The sequence below is a fragment of the Scatophagus argus genome, chromosome 14, assembly GCF_020382885.2.
Source record: "Scatophagus argus isolate fScaArg1 chromosome 14, fScaArg1.pri, whole genome shotgun sequence".
Taxonomy (NCBI): domain Eukaryota; kingdom Metazoa; phylum Chordata; class Actinopteri; family Scatophagidae; genus Scatophagus; species Scatophagus argus.
Genome location: NC_058506.1, coordinates 10,896,868 through 10,920,044, shown reverse-complemented (window position 1 = coordinate 10,920,044; position 23,177 = coordinate 10,896,868). Strand labels below are relative to the sequence as shown.

The window sequence follows — 23,177 nt, the reverse complement described above, 5'->3', positions numbered from 1 at the left end:
ATGGTGTGCGTGGCTGCATGAGAACTGGAAATAAAAGCTGTCCTTGATGCAGTCGCACAGCTGCACTGAAGTTAAACAGAATGCAGAAAAAGTGCTCCCACACACCACTGTCTACTCTGCCAAAAAAACAAGCAATTTCAGCACAGACTTAATGTGAGATGAAATTACTTGTAGTTAGGAAGGGGGTTTTTGCATTGTACTCTGAGCCAACATACAACAAACAGTATGTGGAAGCTCTACTTGTTCCACTACAGGGATGAGACTGTAGGCAGCATCAGACAACACCAAGAGCAGTTAGTTATTTTCGAACTGTAATGTTACATTGAATTGCAACCACATGGGCTTGCAGAGACACGACGTCAAGAAATATGCCGGAAGATAGCAGGAGATTCTTTGCTATTATCTGACATGAATTATAGCCTCTGTATTTAATTCTATGTCATTATTATACACCATCTTTACCCGCACGCCTTACGTTACCCTTATGTGTTCTTTACAGAACCAAGTCCAAGCTACATGAAATCTCACTTGACGAAGACTGCAGTTGATAATCTAAAAAAGAATGATTCCAGACCAAACGAATAGCTGGATGGTTTTCAAATAGAAAAACCTTAAGGGCAAGATCTTTCAAGCTGTAATTCCCCGCAAACCTTCATCTAATCTTGGCATAATGCTGCAGTTGATGGATGTGTTTGCTGATGTTGCCATGTGGAGCGGCGCAGGGTTCTCTTACTGCGGGCAAGTGAAGCTGCTTGACAAGGCACTCTAAGTGCAGCGCACAAACGCTGTGCTGAGGACATCAGCTGTGAGAGCACCATTTTGTCGCCACATCTAAAGCAATGTGTGTTTGCAACAATTGCAATTTGCTGAAGAACAATGTTTGGTGCTTACGAGAGAGCGCCTGTGACTGATGTCTTAAATAAATGATGTGATGTCCAGCCTGTATGTGCGTGCATGTTCTACTTAAAACAACTGTGATCAACTGAGTAAGAACACCAACATTTAAAATATTTCCTCTAAATGATTGAACCTTTGGGCAATCTGAAATTATCTTCAAGATCAAATCAATTTAGTGAAGAATTCCATTCTGGGTAACTGGAATTTTCTCATGTTGGCTCATGCATGGGCCACATATTGACTGCTACACAGTTATTAAAATGAGTCACAATTTTTCACAAATGTATTTGCGGAGAAATGTTGTACATGTTGTATCTGGCTTGTCTGGAATACATAGCAAAGGGCCTATGTTAAAAACAAGACGGAATAAATTTTGAGCTTCAGCTGAACAGATGGCCCTCAACAAACATTTCTTTACCAGTTAAGCCAGTGTGCCACCTAACACATTCAATCATTTGTCATGCCTGTTAGTTAATGCTAATTGTTCAGACTTGGCTTTCCATCCATCAGCGCTAATAGGATCATACGTGCTTGTGTTTGCAGTTGATTGCATCAGCATCATTAGTAAAGTGAGCTAAAGGTCAGGGTTTAGTAAATGTTTAGCCACTAGACTGTGTTGTTACAAGGAGCTGATTTTGTGCAAATCAATTTCCACAAAGCATCTGAATTCTGCTGCCTACTTGTTGTTATCAAACTTACTATCAGATCATATTCTGAGAGTGCACATGCAATACAATGTGGGTTGCAGAGCACATAATATTACATGCAGACCAAACACAATAACAGACTGTACTAAACTATGCCAGCTTGTGAATGAGTCATCGAAAGAGGCACAGACACAACTATTAGGTAATAACAGGAAATTAACGAAATCTCTCTGCACTCGGCATGCACGCGTGACACGAGGACAGTCTGACAGAGTGACAGAAGAGGAAATTGACATACGGTAGAAACTGGCCATAACGTAGGTTTGACAGCGATCACCAGTAAAGTCATTTGGACACCTGATGGAAAGAAACAAAGCCACAAAAAAGAGAGGGAGGAGGAGGAGGAGGGTGGATGAGTGAGAAAGAGGAAGAAAACAGAATGAGAGAGAGAGAGACAGAGAGAGAGAGAGAGAGAGAGAGAGAGAGAGCAAGGGGGAGTGAAAGAAGAGTTTGCAGGGAGAAAGTGAAGATGGAGGGAGGGAGGGAGGGAGGGAGAGAGGAAGAGAGACACAGAATTAGAACAACAGCACAACTACAGACAGCAGAAGCAGAGTGTTCCCATGGATGACACCACAGTGTACATGGCGTAGTGTGCACAGCTCATTGCGTGTTGACCTGAGAAGGAGAAAGAGGAGGAGAAAGACGAAGAGAACAGGGGAGGGAGGGAGGGAGGGGCAGCAGGAGTCCACAGAGGTAATCCAGTGCCAACTGTGTCTCTGTTCTCAGCTGCTCATATCAAATGAACATACTTTTGAAAGGATTGGGCATGTACAACCGCAGAGGCTCGGTCTGCAAGCATCGAGGGCCGAAGTATCCATCCGGACATCTGAGAAGGAGCAGACAAATGTTATGAAAATGAAAACACAGGAAGTGAGGCGTTTTGTTACTGTTACTGTGACCTTTAGTAACATATTGGTAAAGGTCCCAATGATGTATGGATAAAATAAAAAAACTGTAAAAAGGGAAACTTTGTCACTTGCAGCAGTGACCCACATGTTAATGTGTTCATTGACAAACTGAAAACAACAATATTAGTGATGACTGTGGACACCTATTCATATTCCTGTCAAATTAAATAGATTAAATAAAATTACCACTGCTGTTAATAATAATATTAACAATCATTATTAGAATGTTAGCAATAATAAGATCTTTACCAGGATAGAAATTTTATGAATTAAAGTTTAGAGACTTAGCAACCAATAAACTGTTTCACTGTCTAGAAATTAAAAAAAAAAAAGAAAAGAAATAAGAAAAACAACAGAAACAATAAAAACTGACTAAAATGACCAACAAAAGAAAAAAACAGAAAAGAAATCTTCAAAATACAAAAGGCAAGTTTACAAAAACAGTCTGTATTTTGGGGATGAATGAAGAGTGATGTGCAGGATTACATGGACAGGAAAGTGGAAGGTATCTGGGGAAAATCTACTGAAGTGCTTTGTCGGTGATCAGTGAATCAAGCTGGGGTTATGTTTTGTTTTGTCTTGTTTTCTCTTTTGGTGGCTGTTGGGAGCCTGATAGGCGTGTCCATAACCTGCAAATGTGACAGTTTTATAACTGACACCATCCGACAGTGAGTCATAAAGCAGTCAAATCAAAAGTAAATAAAATCCTGAATTTGTATTTCCACTTTGCGCTGCTAAAAATAATGTGAAAACGGAGATGTTCTCAACAGAAAAGCATGACAGAGGACAACCCTTTCTACTCGTGGTTTGAAACAGAAGCCAAGACTTTTCAAGAGTTTTCTGACATAACTTTATGTTTTTGTAACTGAAGACAAACTACTGTATCATCACCATCAAGTGTGTTGTTCCAAACTATATTTCCTCATTATAGTTCCATTAGGATGAGTGGTCTGTCTTTTAGGGGCACCAGCATTCCATTCACAGTCACAACTAGACCACTAATCCAACAAAGGTCATTGCTCGTGATTTACTGGTTTCACACAACGCCTCCCAGGAGCACCATAACATTTAGCATTAAATTACTCATCCTGAGTGATGGTGTTTAACTGGGGGATAGCACCACCTACACCAAGGAAACTTGGCTGTGAGATGAAAGAAATAAACCGTCGCTACATAATTTAAAAATCAGATGAGCATGCGAACGTCCACTGCGGCGCAGCTGCGAACTCTATCATCACTTCTTTTTAGTTTACAAAAGGGGAAATAAATCATTGTCATCATTCATTATAATCTGAGCAAAAGCAAACATGTAGCATTAACGAGGTAAAAAAAAATGAAAGTTTTACCACGTGTTATTCCGTGTGTATTCTACATACATACTGTAGATACAGCAGACCAAAGTTCCCAGTGTGCCACGTGAACAATTCTGCTTTTGTTCTCTTTTGCTGAAGAAATAGATTCCCTCCAGTGAACCCTGCTAATGCACTTTTATCATTTTTTCTGAAACCATTAGTCGCTCACTGTTGTTTGACAGAAAACTTATCCGCGACTACGATGTGAGATTAGCTGCTTTGCTGCAAATTTTGTGTTCATTTTGATGTGTTAGCCAACCAGATGCCCCAGCAAAATTATATTATTTTATATTTGGTAAAAAAAAAAACAAACAAAAAAAAACATAAAAAAACATGTTTATGTTGTGTTTCCGCTTTCTGTGTAAATGACAATTTCGTATTCATTTTCGAAATGAATCCCTTTTTCACATTTCACTTTCGTTTCAACACAAAATATACGTTTACTTTAGTAAGCCACTCACTTTGGGTCATTCATTAACCTTACCTCTCCCCAAAATAAAGTTTACCCCTCAAAGTGAAGGAGCCGGACATAAAAGTAGGGCTAGCTGTCTGCAGGACTTGTTTAGCCGGTGAGTAATACCCACTGAAGCCTGGCCTATATTGAATGAGATGGCTGTGGGGCAACAAATCCCTGCAGGCCTTCACTGCATTATCCAACTTTTCTGGACCCATGCCCCAGCCGTGAGTGAATTAGCTGCAGCAATTGAGTTATTGCTGCCTCCAATTTGTACACAGGGTATTGAACGGCTGTTGCAGTCATGTCCTCATTGCTTGTCGAGCATTCTTCCTTGGGCCAACTGGGCACAGGAACCTTGCCAATGTTTCAGCTCTATATCAAGCCAGCTAAAGGACTTATGCCACGATGACACATGGTCGAACAGAACATGCAACATAATATTTGACAGCCATGACAGGAGACACTGCATATATTCTGTTTCGAGTAGGTTTTAATGGCTGTAACAGTTACTGTTGCAGTGGTCCATACTGAATATAAGACTAATTAATCTCAAGATTATGGTCTTGATTAATTACTGAATCTTTTGATTTATAAAATGTCCAATAAAAAAAAAAAAATTAAAAATGCCTGTAACACCTTTAAAAACAAACACTTGACATATTCAAGTTGTTTTGGCCAATATTTAGTCCAAAACCAGAAGATATTTAGTTTAATGTGACAGATAATAAAGAAAAGAAGCAACTTTTGGCATTTTGATGATTAAGAGTTAATTTTCTGACAATTGATTAATAGATTAATGGATTCATCTTTGTATCTCCACACATGAAATTTGTCAGTGTTCTGAAAAGCAGAGAAAACAAAAAAGAAAACCCTTATTTTAAATAATAACCGCACCTGAGCATCATTCTAAATAACGTTTGTTGACCTCGAGTCTAACATAAACTAAAATATAAATGTCAAAGAAAAAAAAGGTTGTTTCTGTGATAACGTCAACCTGTTTTCTTCTTGAAAAAGCCGAGATACATGGTTCCTCCAGCACACTTTACACATGGGTCTTGATCCCCTCTACCAAGGACCTCAAATGTAAGCAACGATTCTATTTACCTCACTGGGGGCCTCTAACAGGAATAAATATTTGCTCACTACTAAACCAGTGACTCATGACATTTTGAAAAGGCTTTTAATGTGCAGTCCTCCTACACTAAACATGACTTAAAAGGATGAGCACAGCACCGCCTCACTCCATTATTACTGCTAACATACACAACAGGTGGGTAGTTAGGCAGACTGGCAGCGTTTTCCTGTGATGTGTTGCTGCTGTTGCTGAAAGAAAAGAAGAACGGAAATCAAGTGCTCTCAGGAAAATAAACAGCAGGATAAGAAAATTTGTAGTTAGGATTTTGAGGAAAATTACGAGAGTCAAAATGTCATAAAAGGATTTCACATTAAAACTGCGGGACACATTATCTCTAAAAGATTATAGGCTGACAATGAAAGTGCAATTTTCAAGGTGAATCCCAAAAACAAAAGAGATAACTCACTTGCAGGAGAGCTGATTTATACCATGTATGAAGTAACAGTGGCCGCCATTCACACAGTAGGCCTTCTCTGTGTCGTTGCATTTTCTGGCATGGCCTGAGCCTGGAGATAGTGTTGTGGTTACTGAGAAAAAAAAAAAAAAAACACAGGGGAGAAAACACATCAGTTATATTGTTCTGAATCTTGATTCATTGTTTTTTTTTTTTTTTATGAAAGCTTCACCCAGAAACAAAGTGAATAAATGAAAATTTTAATATAAATAAAGGAGAAACTATGATTCATGATCACTCACAAGATTTTCATTTAACAAGAACGGGGTTGTTATTTTTATCAGAATGATAGTCTTGCCTCTCGATAACCACCTTCAGCTTTGCTCATATTATGCACTTGTATTTCCACAAGATCTCTTAGTTTTCCGTCCTCAAATGTAATTGTGTCTCTAAGCAGTGTTGACACTATCTCAAGAAGTTCTATGAGCAAAGATAAATATTTCCCTGACATAGCGTAGGAGTTGTTTATGCGTTGACTCAGGTCCTTGGAATGGCCCAAAATGTCATGTATCTGCGCTTAATCCCCCCGACTGAATAGATACAATATGTTTGGGATGAAGTCTGCTTATCGGGACGAAAGCAGGGACGTTTGAAGGAAGGGGAGTGCTGAGAGAGGTGCGCAGTAACAGGATTGGGCTTGAGAAGGGAGGAGCGTGCTTCGCGAGTCAGACTGTTGACACGTCATTTGCAACTATGTACCTGCTGCCAGGTGCCATTAGCACCTTTGCAGAATATGACGTGTGTCGATAGGAAAACACTAGTTCCCGACTGGAGAACCCTTTACAGCTACAGTACATCAGTTTCATCATGCAGAATCCTCTTACATGAAAGAGCGCTAGGATTTGATTCAGCTGGCCCATTGGCTCTGATGTACAGCAGGCTAATAAATTTCACAACAGTTTGAAGAAGTCAGTTTGACAGAGAATCGTGCTCACACTTCTGATTTAGTTGAAACAATAGAGGTTAATTCCCATGCTGGTTAGCAGAACAAAGCAAACAGATGACATCAGTCTGTGCTCCACTTGTCAGTCCAATCACAATATTACACTAAAACCACAAAATGTTGGGTTATTTGTCAGTAGACGTCATTTATTACCAAAATGAGATGTCATCGCTCTGTAACAAAGCTACTGTGTTACTATTCAAATTCAAACACACAGTCCAGATACTCACTGAAATTCCGTTCAGTGAGTTACTGTATTCAGGCGGTTCACATGCAGACACAAAGGTTTACTATTACAAACACCCATCCAAACATAAATCTACAGCTGGTTCAGTGTGATGAGACGAGTTGGTGCAAGTTGTGATTTATATATGACCTTTCATTTTTGGAGTTGAAAAGGTAATATATTCTGTTCGAAGTCAAAAGCTGTCATTTTATTGTTCTGCCGAAGTTTCCTAAAAATGATTTAATGTCTCCAACATACCACAGCACTCATCCTCCGTCACCTCAGAATTTTCCAAAAACGTTTCCAGGTTCGACATTTAATCAGGACTACCTCATCGTCACACCTGACCTCTCACTTGGTGTGCTGGCGTGTGAAAACGCCTCGTAAAAAAAAAAGAAAAAAAAAAAAAAAGAAAGATCAGACAAAGCTGTCAGGAAGATAGAACCTGAAAACATTGTTAAAAACAAAACAAAAAAAGAAAAATAGAAAGCCTCCTACGCTCAAATAGAAGCCTTGCGCAGTCTTCAACTGTTAAACATGCAAAACAAAAGGCGGCAAAAACAGGCTGCATGAATCTCTAACTGGGGCAGCAGCCGATCCCAGAATGCACTGGTAGGAGGACGGGGAACGTCCTGGACAGCTCATCAGTCCTCTGCAGGGCGGGCTAACACACACACACACACACACTCGCACATAATCTCCAGTCCACCTGGCTTACATGTGGGTGGAAAACAAATGACCCGGAGAAGAACCCACACAAAGAGGTGGAGAACATGTAAACTTCACACAGAAAGGATCAAGGCTGATATGTGAACCCTGGACATGTTCTGTTGTCAAAGTTTATTTGGCTACTGGTCAAATCTGTTTCACTGCACTCACTTTTCTTTTTTTTTTCTTTTTTTACACATTCTCATCATTTTCAGAAAGAAGGATAAAATCTGGTACTTTTCGAGATTTATTTTTAAGTGATTATTGCCCCAAATTACCAGAACTTCATAAAGATAAGACGTACTGTCATCAGAGGACTACACGACCTGATGCAAACGATCATTGAACTCTGAACTGAAATATATTCTAATCGACCATGACCTACTTTTGTCTGTTTTAAGGTCACAGATTCCTTTTTACACCAGACTCCATGGGCACTGATCTCTGTATTAACATTTCTGTGACTCAATAAATATTCAGCTGGCCACCAGCTGCACTTCCTTGACCAGATTTGCATGAAATTTGGGTTTAAAATCATCCAGAAGCCCATTAAGGTAAAATGCTTTCGTTGAACTTGTTCTTTTCTGACTGGTGCATGACATTGATGCATGACCATCTACAGTCTGAGCTACGGGCTCGGTTTTAGACCCAGACAGAAACTGTTTTACTCTGCCATCCAGCCGAACACTCGCAGGTGCAGAGCCCGCACACGGGGATGTGTGGGCTCTGCACCTGCACCTCCACCTTCAGCGGACAAGATTCACATGCCTTAACAGTAAACATCACCTGCCTGCATTCAAAAGCTTCTAGGAGGAGCACAGATACATTCCTGTGGACATTATTTTAACCTCAACGGAGTGAAAACAGATAAAAAAAACAAAAAAACGCAAGTCTTCTTCGGATAATTCAACACTCATTGAGGAAAGTCTCACGATCTGACGCAATCTTTCTCTTAAAGGCAGCATATATTACAATATCTGTACCCAGGCACTTGTAAATTTTCCCAACGGACGTTAACAGTATACAAGCAGAATTTAACATTTTCTGTAACTCTGAGAAACTGATCACTGGTGTCAGACAGGCATGAAGGACCTGTAAAGCACAAGATCATATTTTTCCACAACTGAGCAACATTCAGCGAACTGATACAGCAGTGGCTTTGGAGATGGCATCCGACCCAGTACTAACAAAAACAATCCATTTGAGAACAGTTGTTGGCCTGCAGTCACCAAATGACATCCAATCTGTGATACTGCACACAAAGTGTCCCGACTTTCTCCTCCTCTCCTCCATTTCTCTGCTGTCCTCCTTTCTTTCCTTTGTGTGCTCCAGTTACTCCCCCAGAGTGGGAAAAAGTTCTGGTTTCAGTCTCAGTCTCAGTCCTTATTCCAAGCTCAGGAATAAAAAAAAGAAAAAGTATGTGTATATTGACAACAAAATCATACAGGGCCTGGACACACTAGAACTCTAATCTGAGAAGTTAACATGATTCAATAAAATATTTATATCAAATACTGATTGTACTCACTATGGCTAAACAAGAAAGAGATTCAACAGTTCTGATTATGATGTCAAGTTTAAACTATGCCTGCTTTGATTCAAACAGCTGGAGGCCAAAGCGAAGGAACTGCAACCAAACTAATGCACAGAGCATCTATAAATCACACACGTGGACCCACTTCAGGTTTTATAATAAACTTGTAAAACTTGACAAAAGTATGTAAAAACCTGCTGAGCAGCAGTAAAATATCCAGGCAGGACCCTGAGATGCCACGGACTGGACTGCTTCCTGTCTTCACCTGCAGCCAGCAGCAGAGTCAGGCTGAATGTCCGCATCCTCATGATAAATACTATAACCACCCACAAACAACCCGTAGGTTGAACCTGAGCGCAGTCTGTCAGGAGGAAATTTCAAAAATGTATGCATGTGTTTCTACGAGATGTCCCAGCAGATGAGCAGTTGAGCTGAGCCTTTATCGAGTAGCCACGTTTATACACAACTACTTTCTTACATTTGTTAAGTTTTATTAGTTTTTGGCCATAATGTGTCTGAAACCAACAAAAAGGGGGTGAATTGTTGGAAATTGTTGAGTTGTATTTAAGTGCAATGCCTTGCAGACAGGGCTGCATTGTGGCAATTATGAAGATCTCAAATCATTGTGGTATGGCTGAGGATCAAAAACTCAATTAAAAGTTATAAAACTTACATACCAGAGTTGCCTGGTGTTTATTGGGTTATGCACTATCCAACTGCTTCCTAGAGTCAGGCACATAGGACATAATGAGTCGTTCAGTTAGCAATGTTTATATTGCAAAATCCTTACTTACAATCTTGCTGTGCAATAAGTTGAAAGGCCATTTACTGACTGATAAATATTGATTTCGTTTGTGTATTTTAAGTAGCGCTAAATACTTGAATTTGGATTCAGTAAACACAATTTTTTTTCTCCTTCTCTCATTAGATTGTAACATCGCCAACATCACAGTCTAAGGACAGACGGCAGGAGTTGCAGTCACCCACAGAGCTTCTTTTGGTCCCTCGACTTCGATCTCACTGCACCGTAACGCGTCGAGCCAGAAAACTGGAAGAATGACGGGCTCACAGCAGATATCGTCGGTGGCATGTTTATCACTTATTTAAAAACCCCATACAAGGAGAGGTACATACAGACCGCATCCCAGCAATGAAACAAGAGCAGTGTTTTCTTTCTGAGGTGATCTGGCTCAGCCAATACAGTGTTTACTTAGGCTGCACCACATGTTTACTCGAGATTAAAACTAATGACAAGGCCAAAAAAAATGTATTGACATGGCTGGGGATACACATACAAACAACAGAGGAGCATCTCATCTAGTGCCATATGACATGGATAAAGAAGATAAATAATAATAACAGTTTAATTACTGGACTGGTGAGGTTGTAAAACGGCTTATAAGGTAACTTTTGACAAGAGCGTGTGGGAACATACATGTCCTCTATATGCCAGCATTCCAAAGTATTTTTTCCCTTGACATGAGAGCAGGTATTACTTCACTTATTTCTTGGCACAGACGAATACAGTGCCTTAAATGACTGTTATCAAGGCTTTATGCATATGGGGTTTATGCTGGATTTTCATTTTGAGTTACATATATAACCTCTGTGATCTGTGATATTTGAAAGAGTATAAAGTGTTCATCTGTATGTGGTCTGATGCTTTGTTGCCCAGTGAATACATTTTTTTTTCAGACTTTAAATGTCATTGCTTTTGTTTTAAAGGTTTAATTGTTTGTTGATTCTTTGCTCATACACCATAAAGGAGGAGAACTGATGAATTTTGTATGTTGGCTATTCTGATATGGACTCATTTGTTACCATCCAGTGAAACGGCTATGAAAAGACCACAGAGATTTCTGCTGACAGTTGGTATAATAGCACATGCAGTGAATGCTGTATGTGTTCATCACTGCCATGCTGAGCAGCTGTTCAGCCGGGTTAGAGCGACAGCGTTTTTGCATGAAAGTGCATTGCACTGTCACGTAGCAGACAAAACTGTAGTGTAATTCAAACAGTGTGCTACATAAACCAATGAAGACACATATTTTGCCACTTGAGAGCTCCTCTGTTCCACCTGCTCCAGGACTGATTTTTCTACATAGTGTTTGAAGTGATAATCAAGGCACAGGCAAAAGTGGGCAGCACTAATACAAAAATATCTTTGTCTTATTTGGAAATTTAGAGTTTTGTTTTACTCTTCTTTTGAGCACGCAGCACTTTTATGTCTGCACCTCTCCCCAAGAGGCCACATGGTTATATTGAAGCTAAAAATGACTGATCATACAGCAGTCTGGACATTTCCTATTCATCACAGTGAGAATGCATTTAATCGCCGAGGACGGCTTGGAGTCACAGAACGAACTCTGCGACACACATGTGAGAGAGAATCCATAAAAAGCACGTAGCAAAATCCCCCACCTCACAAATGGAATCAGAGCTGAGGTGTATTCGTCAAGGTCGATTCTGCTTCCTGGCTGGATGTTGGAGAGAATTTCCTTTAACCCAAGGAGGAGATCAGCCTCTCTGCTAAACAGAATTCGTTTATCTGCACTTATGTGGCTGTGGTGTAGTTAAGATTGCTTGGGTTTTTAACCTCGGGTTTCAACTTTCCTCGGTTCTGTAGCCCAGGGGCTTAATCTGAGTTGGAGTTGACGAGAGGTTTCCTCTAGGTTAGTGAGAGCCACAGTGTTTAGCCATCAGCCCTTGCCACTGACTTTGATTAATCCTTCATGGCCCAAGAACTGAAAAGAAAAGCTGGGGGGTGCAAGCAGGACCATCTGGAAACCTTCATAAACATGCCTGTCTTTCCACGCTCTCCAAAGGATTCTAGGAAAATCGTAAAAATGAAAAGAGAGGTCCCCATTGCACAGATCTTTCCTCTTGAGGCACCCTGTGCATATGCAGCAAACAGAAAAGCGCTCACGCTGAATCCCAGCCCTGCGCTACACCTCACAACCCAACCTGAAATGCTGAGTTGTGTAATGAAATACATTTTCAATTGGCCTGTCCAAGGTGCAGAGTTATATACATGTCCCCCTAATTTATGACAAATGTTGATAATTTACTGCAGCTCGGCTTAATCTTTTTCACTTCTGCACTACAATTGAACAGAAAGCCATCCCTAAAACACAAGACAGAATCTGATTTTGTGCAGAGAGAAAGCCAAGGCAGTTATTCAAGCAGCGGTGGGTCAGTTCCATCTGGACTTTGTTATGGCTTTGTGTTTTCACTCTTAAAAGCGTTGTTATCAGGATAAAAAGTATAAATTATGGAACCTATTTAAGGAGTGTGTCTGTGAGCGAGAACAGTCACCGGGTCCGTCTCTGACATTTGACTACAATTCTGCACGGAGGAAAGATAAAGCTTTAAAAGCTCTAAAAACAAAAAATCTGAGCATTTAAGATATAGTTTTCAACTTATCAGTTGTGTAAATTATGTTACGAATGTAAAGTAACTTTTTATGGTCTCAGATACATGCAAAACTCTTCTTAGTCATATAACATATTTTTGACAAAATGACAATAATAATAAGAAGAAATTAATATCTAAACTAGATAAAGTGCTAGCTAGATCAGGAGCAAGTATGTGTCAACAGGTGGCACCATACTGCAGTACTACACAGGGCCTTTAACTCTTGCTTTTATCACATAGAGTAAATCATCACAATTCAAACAAGCAGAAAAATTAAACTCGTGCCATAAAAATCGGTCGCATGGGAAAGTGATAAATGTCTTAAATACAGACCCTTCAGCAGACACATAAAGAGGATGGTATCTGTAATAGCTCTGCCACCCAGACATGCTTTTCCACAAGTAAGTTTTATGTACCAGAAAAAAGAAAAAAAAAAAAAAAAAGACTCTGAGTGCCCCCACCCCCACCTCCCCACCTCCCGACTCCTGGCAGGGAATGTCTGACATGTCTCCTGTTACAGCTGGGACCAAGATCTTTTATCTCTATGCTAGAGCCCAGTTCATATCGCATGCATTCTTGCTACACTTGTGTGGACTGCATTATGTTCCTTTCTGTAATTTGGAAAGGACAGGCTATTCTGAACGAAACAAATGAAGATAAGATAAACAGATCAGGAAACTGTACAAAAGATCAAATTTAGTGAATGAGGTTTTGGTTCAATACGAAGTTGCTGACAGCTGGGACTGATGTGGTTGAAAGAGGATGTGCAGTGACGGTTAAGCTGCATGAAAGAAAAGAAAATTAGACTTTATATCTATTTATAGTGTGGGTAGCAGTGGCATTGAATTGAGGCATTATAGCTTTTTTGGAAAGTAGAGTCAAAGACAAATTACACCAATAAGAGAGCAAGATAGATGTATGGACTGTGCTTGCAGAGATTGCCTTGCTACAAGGAGGATCTGGCACATGTAAACATTTGCTTTTATATTTATGAAAGATTGATACTTTATCATTTGAATTTTGTTCATTACACACAATCCATGTTTTCATTTTCAGATTTAGAAACCCCAACACATTTTGACAGGAGCTCAAATCCAGACAAATGTAGCAGTGATGAAAGAAATGAAAAGAAAGAAACAGAAACAAATTCAAAGAAAGGCCAAAAAAAGGAGATGGATACAAGAGTAATGCAGGGAAGGAGGTTGAGAAAAAAGGGACTGTCGACAGGATCTTAAGTTGGAAAATATTTCACCTTGCCAAAGCCAACAAAAAACAAGCACGCACCTACTTCCACACATGCAGTATAGGCACACCCAATCAAAGGCAACATGCAGCATCTGTGTCTTCAAGCATTTTGCACAGAGTTCAAAGTGAGCAAAAGAGATTTCATGTCAAATACCCAAAGAGGAATTAAATTACTATTTACTGTAGGTAGGACGCACCAAAGAAGTCATTATGAATGAGAGTGCACGTAAAGCTTTTTTCAATAGAAAATTATCCACAGTTCAAACACCTTCAGTATGAAACAGGAATGTTTAGAAATGAACAAAATGGAGCCTGCCACGAACATTAATCTACCACCCACTCTCCAGCAAGACTGCCACTGCCACAACCAGTGTGTCTTCTTTTATATTCTTGTCTCCTATTACCATTTTTCAGTCACATAGCTGATATGCCTGGTCTTGCCTGCCTCAATCGTCTCAACACTGAAGTGAAATCAAAGAGCAGCCCAGTGTGTGCGATTGCACAACAGCTGCTCTTGCACTGCGAAAGAAGCAACGTGCGCTTCAGCAGGGAAGGTTATGGTGCGGGTGCATAAACGGGTGCTGATATGGCCGCTGGCAAGCACCAGAATGTGTGCAGCTGGCAACAAAGTGACACATGATGTTTTCTGTGGTCTGGATTTCCAGACAGAGCAGCTCAGGCTCAGTGTGGCGTCCCGAGGATGTCTGTTGCTTTCATTTTCCCACTCTGACCTGAGGAACTGTTGTTTACTGCATCTTTATGTTTGCATCTGTCCCATCTGGTAAGTATGGCCAGGTGTGGAGAGGGGATGCAAGAGGACTCAAAACTTGAGTCACACTGTCAGCTTACTTGCTGCAGGGATGTATGCTTTGCACCAAAAAATGCACCACTCATTTTCTGACCATATCATCATCTTATTTTGAGCCACTCAACTTGGTGCAGTCTTTTGTCTTAAGTCACCTGCCAGACAGCAAGGTCAGAGAAGCAGATCTGTGAAGATGGCACATTTGAACCTGAGGGTCAGAAGGAGTAATCTGCGAAAACACACTCTTCTTTTCATTCAGCATTTGCTGCTGAGGTGCCATCTAGCAAGACCCTTGCCTTTATCACCTTTATGATGGAGGCTGTATGCTCAAAATAAGGTGAATAAATGCCTAGTTTAAGTTTAGATGACAAATCAAATTATTTTCATGAAGCTAACCTTTAACTGCAAACTACTTGTTACTGAATTCTGCTAGAAGTCCAAAACAGTGTGCCTTAAGGCCGATATATGTGTTGCACACTCAGATGAGATGTTTGCATTAATAACGGCCTGCAGTCGCCTCTTCGACAGATAAAGGTAGTCTGTAAATGAGGAAGTTATTATGTCTGCAAGCACTGGTCGGAAATTGGCTATGACATAGAATTTGTCCAACAGCCTGGATGTGAAAAAAATTTTGAGGAGGAGCTAATTAAACCCAGCAGGAATTAGCTAGTTTATGATTTAAATTGTCAAACTTTATGATTTCTTGCATTGTAATGAGAAAAAAATTCACTACTTAATGAAAATCGGAAAATTTGGTCAGAAAATGCTGTAAGAAGTTTACGAGAGATATGCGGGGTGGCATCTCACTACCGGCCGCTCATATCGCTCTGCCTTTAGCAGCTCCTGCTCAGTTCGGTGTTGGCAAGCTGCTCAGAATGCAATCAAAATACAATATTTTATGACAAGGAGCACAGGCTTGTGGCTTTCTCTCTCTGCCTTTTACCCCAATTCTCAGTTTGGTTGTTTTTTTGTTGTTGTTGTTGTTGTTTTTGTTTTTGTATATTTTCAACATAAAATGGTTCTACAGGGTTTCATGGATGGATTTCTGAGGAAAGAAATCATTTAAACATGTAGCTTTATATGTTCCGTGTCACCGCAACAACGTCAGCTTTTCTACTTTTGCCAGTAACTGGTAGGGAAAATAAAGACGAAGAACACTTTGGTAGTTTCAGTGAGCGGAGGGAGCCACTACAGCAGCCAAGACAAAGAACAGGCCAAACAGAAAATACATCAATGACTACTTTATACTGAAAAAACGGAAAGAAAATATTAATATCACAAATTGTTTCTAGACAATCATCTCTTTAAAAGGACAAAATCTGAGGCGTTCACATCTCTCCATTGCCCTTCATCTTCAACAGCTGGCCCTCATTTTTGAGGAAGGGCAGACTTTGCAACTGTGTACCAGATATAGAAAACATATACCACAGCTCCATATTTGGGTCTTGTGCTCACAGCTACAGTAGTGGCCAGCTGCTAAGACTAAAGGTTTTCCCTCTGCTATCCCACTCAAAGCCAGAGAGCACACAGTTTGTGTTTGTGCGTGTGTGTGAGTGTGTGCTGCAGACTTCCTTCACTCATATACACAAGCACACCTCACACACCCGTTGTTCGTCCTGAAAAACAGGCAGCACTGTGGTTCTGTCACACTGCTGGGCGACTGTATACACAAAAGGATGAGTTCACAGTGAATATAGTCAGTTGTTAAAACCAGTGGGAAATGGCTTCCATAATGTTGACAGTAACTCCTTATCTATGCAGAATCCCAAAGAAAGAACTCACACACCCCTAACAGATGGGATGCGATGAATACAGTTGCAAAATCACCAACAAAAGGAAACAGAGCGATGGAGTAATGGGAGGTTTAGGATGAGAGACAGCTGTGGCAACCAAACTATAGTACTGAGCTCCTGGGCTTTAAGCAATGGAATGGTAAGTATATGTTCCTCTTGCGCTCAAAGAAAACTTTGAAAAAGTGCAAAGACACCCAGAATCACTCACGTCAAATTCAGGAAAACGCAAAGTAGAAGGAGGGGCATGGCTTTTGTTTGATGTGAGTGAACAACAGTTTAGTCATAGACCTGCGTTCAACGTGTCGGTTCTGTCCACTGAATTTCCAAGGAACTGCAAATTTCCACAAACTCATGCAAACAAACCTTTGTGACACTATGGCAACATTTCCCCCTCTTTGAAAGTATTAACAAACGGTTCTTGTTAGTTCTTTGGCACATCAAAAACACAAATTCTGCACAGTCACCCACAGCTGGGGTCACCATAGGAGAAAAAAAGACCACCAGGACAGCTGAGGGGGGCCTGAAAGGGAATCTTTTATTATGCTATTAAATGAAGGCACAGATAAGTTGAAGTCGCGGGCTCTGGAAGAGTTAACAAAGCTCCGCACACAGCGGAACCTCATGTCACCTCCTGCTCACATCACTCAGCTCTTCAAGTGTAACAGCTGCTTCCTTCCACACACATAGCAATATCCTCACTCATTCACACTGAGGCTTAACTGTCCCACATATAACACAGTGAGATTACTAAGAAGTGAGATGTGTTCTGATTTTCAGTAACTTAAGTTGTTTTGGCCAAGGTTTGAATGAGGGCACCCACTTACCGCACCGGACCTACGGGATTAAAGCAAATCAAAAGAGCGAGCAGAACACAATGATGCTTTGAGAAATTTTTTAATTCAATTTACTATCTTTTACTATTTTATTTTAATTTTTTTTGTTCAATAATGAGAGGATTCAACAGCTGCCTCTCCTATGATGCATGTGCATGTCAAAGCCAGAAAATCACACCATGCATACATAGCCCATGTTGAAAAAGCCATGAATTACTGACACAGGTTATTAGGGAGCTGATTTATGTTTCATGTGTCAGACACCTAACATTACTCATCTTCTGCCACAGTCGATGGAGGCTGAGTTGAAGGACTACTCAGTAAACTGGGTTTCCTCTGCCATGTAAATATCTCTAAGAAAGATGTACTCTACGATTTCAGAAAAGGGTTATCAACATGTCACACAGGTTTTGCACAAGGTTCATTAAGGCAGAAGTTACACCAAATATATTGTAATTATCACATGCATAATCAAACCATACATGCTCCTCTGAAGTGCAAAAACAGAAGTCAACACATGAGGGTGTTTTTTTCTTTTCTTGCATGTATTACAAGTACACATCAAACTTCTGTCGAAGTTGCATAATATTTATCATGAATTTATATTTCCCTGTGCTTTTTATTTATTTTTCATTTGGATGATAATCAAAGCACGCCATTCAAGTCCTCCTCAGTCCAGTGCTGCATGTGTACACTAAGCCCATTTGTAACATCACATGTGATGCCCGGATGGCTCAGCGACGCTTGCACGGCTGCGTGATGCGTGCTTACCATGCTGTGGGTGTTCATGCACCTGCAACATAAACTCTTTCCCATCATCCCACTGTGCCGGATGCTGCCCGCTATTACGAAAAGGCTCGGACAATAAACAAAAACAAGGTGCAGCGTGGGTGAAGTGACGATCCTGTGAGTGCGTCTGCAACTAAATATTATTGTGGGTGACTTTCAAGAGCTTCAAAACACGGTCTAACACGGTCTCTGACACGCGCCAGCTGTCATGAGGTAAGAGGTGATGTCACATGGAATAAAAACTTTTCAGCTGGTAAAAGTTTAGCAGAGGCGGCGAAATTGTTGAATTGATTTGTCAAATTTTAAAGTGTTGATTTTGTGGTCAGTGTTTGGTATTTTAACATTTTGATCTTTACATTGAGGTTATTTTGACATTTTGTTTTTTTTTTGTTGTTGTTGTTGTTTTTACTAATATACACAGTTTATTTTCCGCACAAGCTGGAGTAACATAAATTTAGATTTTTCGTCATATGTATCTTCTTGGATAACATGTTTTGTAAATTTGCCCGTAGGCTCTTATGAATGCCCCGGAGAACTAAGGGCCGAAGTCTGCAACTTGTTAAGCAACTTGGATGTCTCGCTTCCCAAAGTCAAGACTGGGATCAATCCCTTGGACCATTTTTACACATTTGGCACAATTTTAAAACGACTGAGTCTGTGCTAACAAGAATTTTCAGTGCTAGGTGTGCCTTTTAGATTACAACATCCTATTTGCTTCACAGAGCGAAAACTGGATCCTGATTTTGTGATCAAACGGGCCAACTGATGAGACCTGAGACAGTGGTGCAATCGGACGGCCACCTCGGAGGAATGCCTGTCCAGACCCCAGGACTGAGGATAATTTTGAAAAAGTGGGCATGACTAATAGCACAGCGGCTTGATCCACAGAACTAGACAAGCTGTCCTCCAGTGGGCCGTAAATACAGAACGCTTGGCAGATGTGAAGGCCTGATCCTCTCAGACTTTTCTGCTGCTGTTGCTGCTTCCCCACACCAATCAATAGAACTGACTAGCATACAGATACTCCACATTCAGCCACAACCGCAACTAACACCCTTTTAGCGTCATTAGAGATGAGTTTATCTTGTCACTTATGTAGTAATAGTAAGTTTTGTTTTTATCACTCAGCCTGGATAGACACAGAAGGGGCAAAGGAAGTTGTTGTTTATCCAGTTCAAAGTAGTACTCACTGTCATGTTTCACTTACGTAGGAGCGATGTGAAGAATTACTGGAAAAAAACATAAAAAGCTGTGGGAGTTTTTTTTGTGTTTATTTGTGTTATGTACTGTGTATCATTTAACATCAGCTAAAATAACAGAACAGTAATGGTTTTCCATACCAGTACTAACAACCTAAGTCAGAGTGTATCATAACATCTTTTGATACTTGCCCCCCCTCACAACCATCCTCATCTACTATGATAATTAAACTCAACTATAGGACATTAAACATGATTTCACTTGTCTATCACTTGTCTGATTATAATAGAAGTGAAATAATATTTGGCTCAAGATGACCAATGCCTGGAGCGTAACTTTTCTGCTCTAACAACCGTGCTTCCAAAGCAAAATACATGATGATAGGCTCTTTGTGACTCTGAAGGCAAACACAGTAACACAACTTTATGATTTTTCTGGTAAGAGCCAATTAATGAATTTATTGCTTATGAAAAGTGGAAAATGTTCTGATTCTTAATCACTTTCAGACATTTTTCTGCTGTTGGTCTGGTTTTTTGGCATACTTAAAGTCGCCCGACACTGTGCTGCCAAATCACTACCAGTCAGAGCCGTCAACAAATTTTTAATTGATAAATGAATAACTGTGACAGTAAATTTATTGCATTGGCCTAAAGTCAGATTCAGAATGTATGGGATGTAAAAGAGCTAACTTAATGAAGTCTATATCTCATCTAAGTGAGAATGCCATCGTGCTGCGGAGGTGTTTTGTCCACTCACTCGTATAAGCTAGGAGATCTTTTCAAGTAAGATAAGAGTTTACTCTGTGACAGAGGGGACTGTGTTTAGCCTCAGAACGGGCAGTGAAAACTTGTAAAGGTATGTGCACATGTGTGCGCCTGTATTTGTGTGTGTGTGTGTGTGGGCCTACGTGCGTGTGCGTACGTACGTGCCTACGTGCGTGCATGCATGCGCGAAATTGTTGCTGGTGGGCCCCAGCATGACTGCTGAGGTTGGAACAATCATATGTTCAGCTGTGATTTCCATCAACACATTCCTGGACGCTCACACACTCTCTCAGTGGAGCTGTGCACAGCACCCCCCAAGGATGTGACCTGCAGCCTGCAGACACATGGCTGCCTCACAAGCGCTTATCACAACACAGCAGCCTGTAGGATAATGGGAGGCCTTAATCTGAAGCCACGTGGAGCCAAGCAAACTTTGACTAGTGTTGCTCCTTAACACTGGCCTTATAGAAAACAGTCGATGATATACTACACCATTTTTCAAAAGGCCAGCAGGTCTTACCATGCCAGACTGATTACAGGGTAGAGGTCAGACCAAATGGACAACAAATGGTCCCTGTTCTTCTACACTGGGGGTTGGGCATAAGGTTGAAAACACCACTCTGGAAAAGGGAACAATTGTTACAGAAACTGCAAAAGGACACATGATATTCCAGACCACCAGGAGACACACACTAACGCACATGCTGTGTACTGTTAACATTCTGTCACAATGCCGAAGTCGGCAAAATGCAAACAGTGATACATGGTGGAAAGTCTTTCGGATCCAAAAAAGAAAGTCAAAATCGCTCCACCGACTGATGCCATGTTTCACCAAAGCAGCAGAAATGCAGCCGCAGAGGTGGACAGAGAATGAAATGAATCTTAAGGCTGAAACACTGACAACAAGCAACTTAAACATCCAACTCAGCAGAACATCGGACCATCTGTGCTGAATAATTATACTGGCACTCAGTCAGCTGACAGTGTGCGTTTCTACTGGTCACACAAAATAAAAAGACATGAGTTAAATCCCCGCACAGGTCCAGTCATTCAGTGTTACTGGCAAACTGTATGGCTGGCAGGAGGCCACAGTGTCCTGTGTGCTTTAAAATGCGTGAGGGATTCACTTTGAGTTGAGGTTCAGCCTTGAACACACTGGTTATTTTTTCCCATCCAAGGCAATTTGCACACCGTGGTCCACATCTCGGCTCAGAGTTACAAGGGTGTCGCATTTGTCTTGCTGTACAAATATTGATATGGGGTTGCTGAGCTAATTAATGACCAGCTGTTATCTGTAGCATCAGTAATAAGGGTTTATATGTTTTTGTTTCACATGGCAAGTGGCAGAGATATTTCCCTTCATCACAGTCCTTTATGATAAATAAAGCTGGAATGTTCAGGCAACTCCTATTTAATAGCACCTTAGGGTTACATGACAGGTTAGACTGGCACTTCTTGCGTAATTGATGCTATGTATATAGCATAGCAACTTAAAAGACTATGTTCGTACTTGTTGATGAAAATGTTTTGTCGTTATAACATAAACAAACAAATTGTTTTACTGCTTAAAAACATTTCAACAATACAAAACAGTGCAAAATGCGAAGGAGATTTTTTTTTTTTTTTTTTTTTTTTTACATTTGTGCAGAATGACCTTCCCCCTCCCCTCAAATGAAGGAAAGGAATAATATTAATATAATATTATTATAATATTAATAATATTATCAAAATAATTATATTAATCAAGAGCTGCTTTTACCCTCCGCTTCACACAAACACAAGTTAAATCACTGAGTGGCACGGTGCAGCAGTCTGTGTGAGCTTGTGGTGGCCTGTATTCACCATGTGGTGGAGCTGAGTGATGGTTTCCCAAAGTCTGCCTTCACCAGAACAGACAGCAGCAGGCACAGGAGCACATGGCATGTTTAACTTCATCATCTATGATCCTTTACTTTATGTCTGCGTGACGGCCGAGGTCTCTAATAGTTTCCTCAGCCACTTCACACGTTGCAGCTGTGATAGCATGCACGCTCGCCATAAGCTGTGAGTGGTAAAGCCATGCCCCGGCACCTGACTGTAGGCATCAGATACACAAGGAAGACAAAGCTAGCAGGCACTAACTGCATTCGAAAATGGGTGTGAAGGTCTGCAACACAGCGATCTTCCTCCTCTTCATACTTTTCTCCCTAGATTCCTCGCTGTCTGTCTTTCTTTCCTCCGGCTGTATCCCATTCTCGCTCTCTCCCCCAATGTCTTTGTCTGGTTCCTGTCATGCATTCCTTCATTTTGTAACCCCCCCACCTTTATTCACGCTCTCTTCTTCTCTTGCTCTCTCTGTACATCTACATCTGCACCCCTCCTCGTGCTCCCCCTCCCTAGAAGGCACACATACACAGATAATACTGCGGCTACATGCTGCTTTGGCAACATACTGCAGCAGGCAAGCGCTCTCCACTGCAGCCCTTTAACACAATAGCCATTTCTCTTATGGCATTAGGATGAGAAGCAACTCTTTACGTGTCCTCCACGTCAAAACCAAGCAAATAGCACATTTGCTTCAAACAGATGTTTTCCAATACCAACCTGTTTCATAGCCAGTGAGAGCCCATTATTGTCGCAAACATTTTCTGCAAACATTCTCTGTCTTTTCTTTCTCAACATCTGCTGATTTCAGCCTTTCATCAGCATATGACAATCACAGCAGCGTGCACTGTGCGCTTCCATTTCCTTTAATTGACACATATGGTTTGAGAGGAAGCCCTCCCTCTGTCTATGGACATACCACCCCTGATTCGCCCTGTCTTGCCTTCTCCCCTGAAGCATGACGGAACTAGACGTGCTGTTGTAACACAATGGGACATTATTATTGAACGGTGAACAAACACATTCACACATGCACAAACAAAAACACATGGAGACAGACATCTGATGATCACGGAACATGATAGGACATACAGTGATGCCATTGTTTGAACATCCAGGAGTGATTTAAAGAAACACCAGTGCTGACAGA

The 23,177-nt window shown here is 40.8% G+C and overlaps 1 protein-coding gene across 4 annotated transcripts in view; it reads right to left on the bottom strand.

Moving 5' to 3' along the window:
- Positions 1-23,177, bottom strand: part of nrg2a (neuregulin 2a) — a 68,695-nt gene that overhangs the window by 10,883 nt on the left and 34,635 nt on the right. For 3 of the 4 annotated variants that reach the window (XM_046410403.1, XM_046410402.1, XM_046410406.1), the window contains exons 4-5: positions 5,863-5,983; positions 1,843-1,901 (exon numbers count right to left, since the gene is read on the bottom strand). In XM_046410403.1, the coding sequence (XP_046266359.1) occupies positions 1,843-1,901; positions 5,863-5,983 (180 nt within the window). Of the gene's footprint in view, positions 1-1,842; positions 1,902-2,353; positions 2,431-5,862; positions 5,984-23,177 lie in introns of all 4 variants that reach the window. The other variant, XM_046410405.1, reaches the window with a different exon arrangement.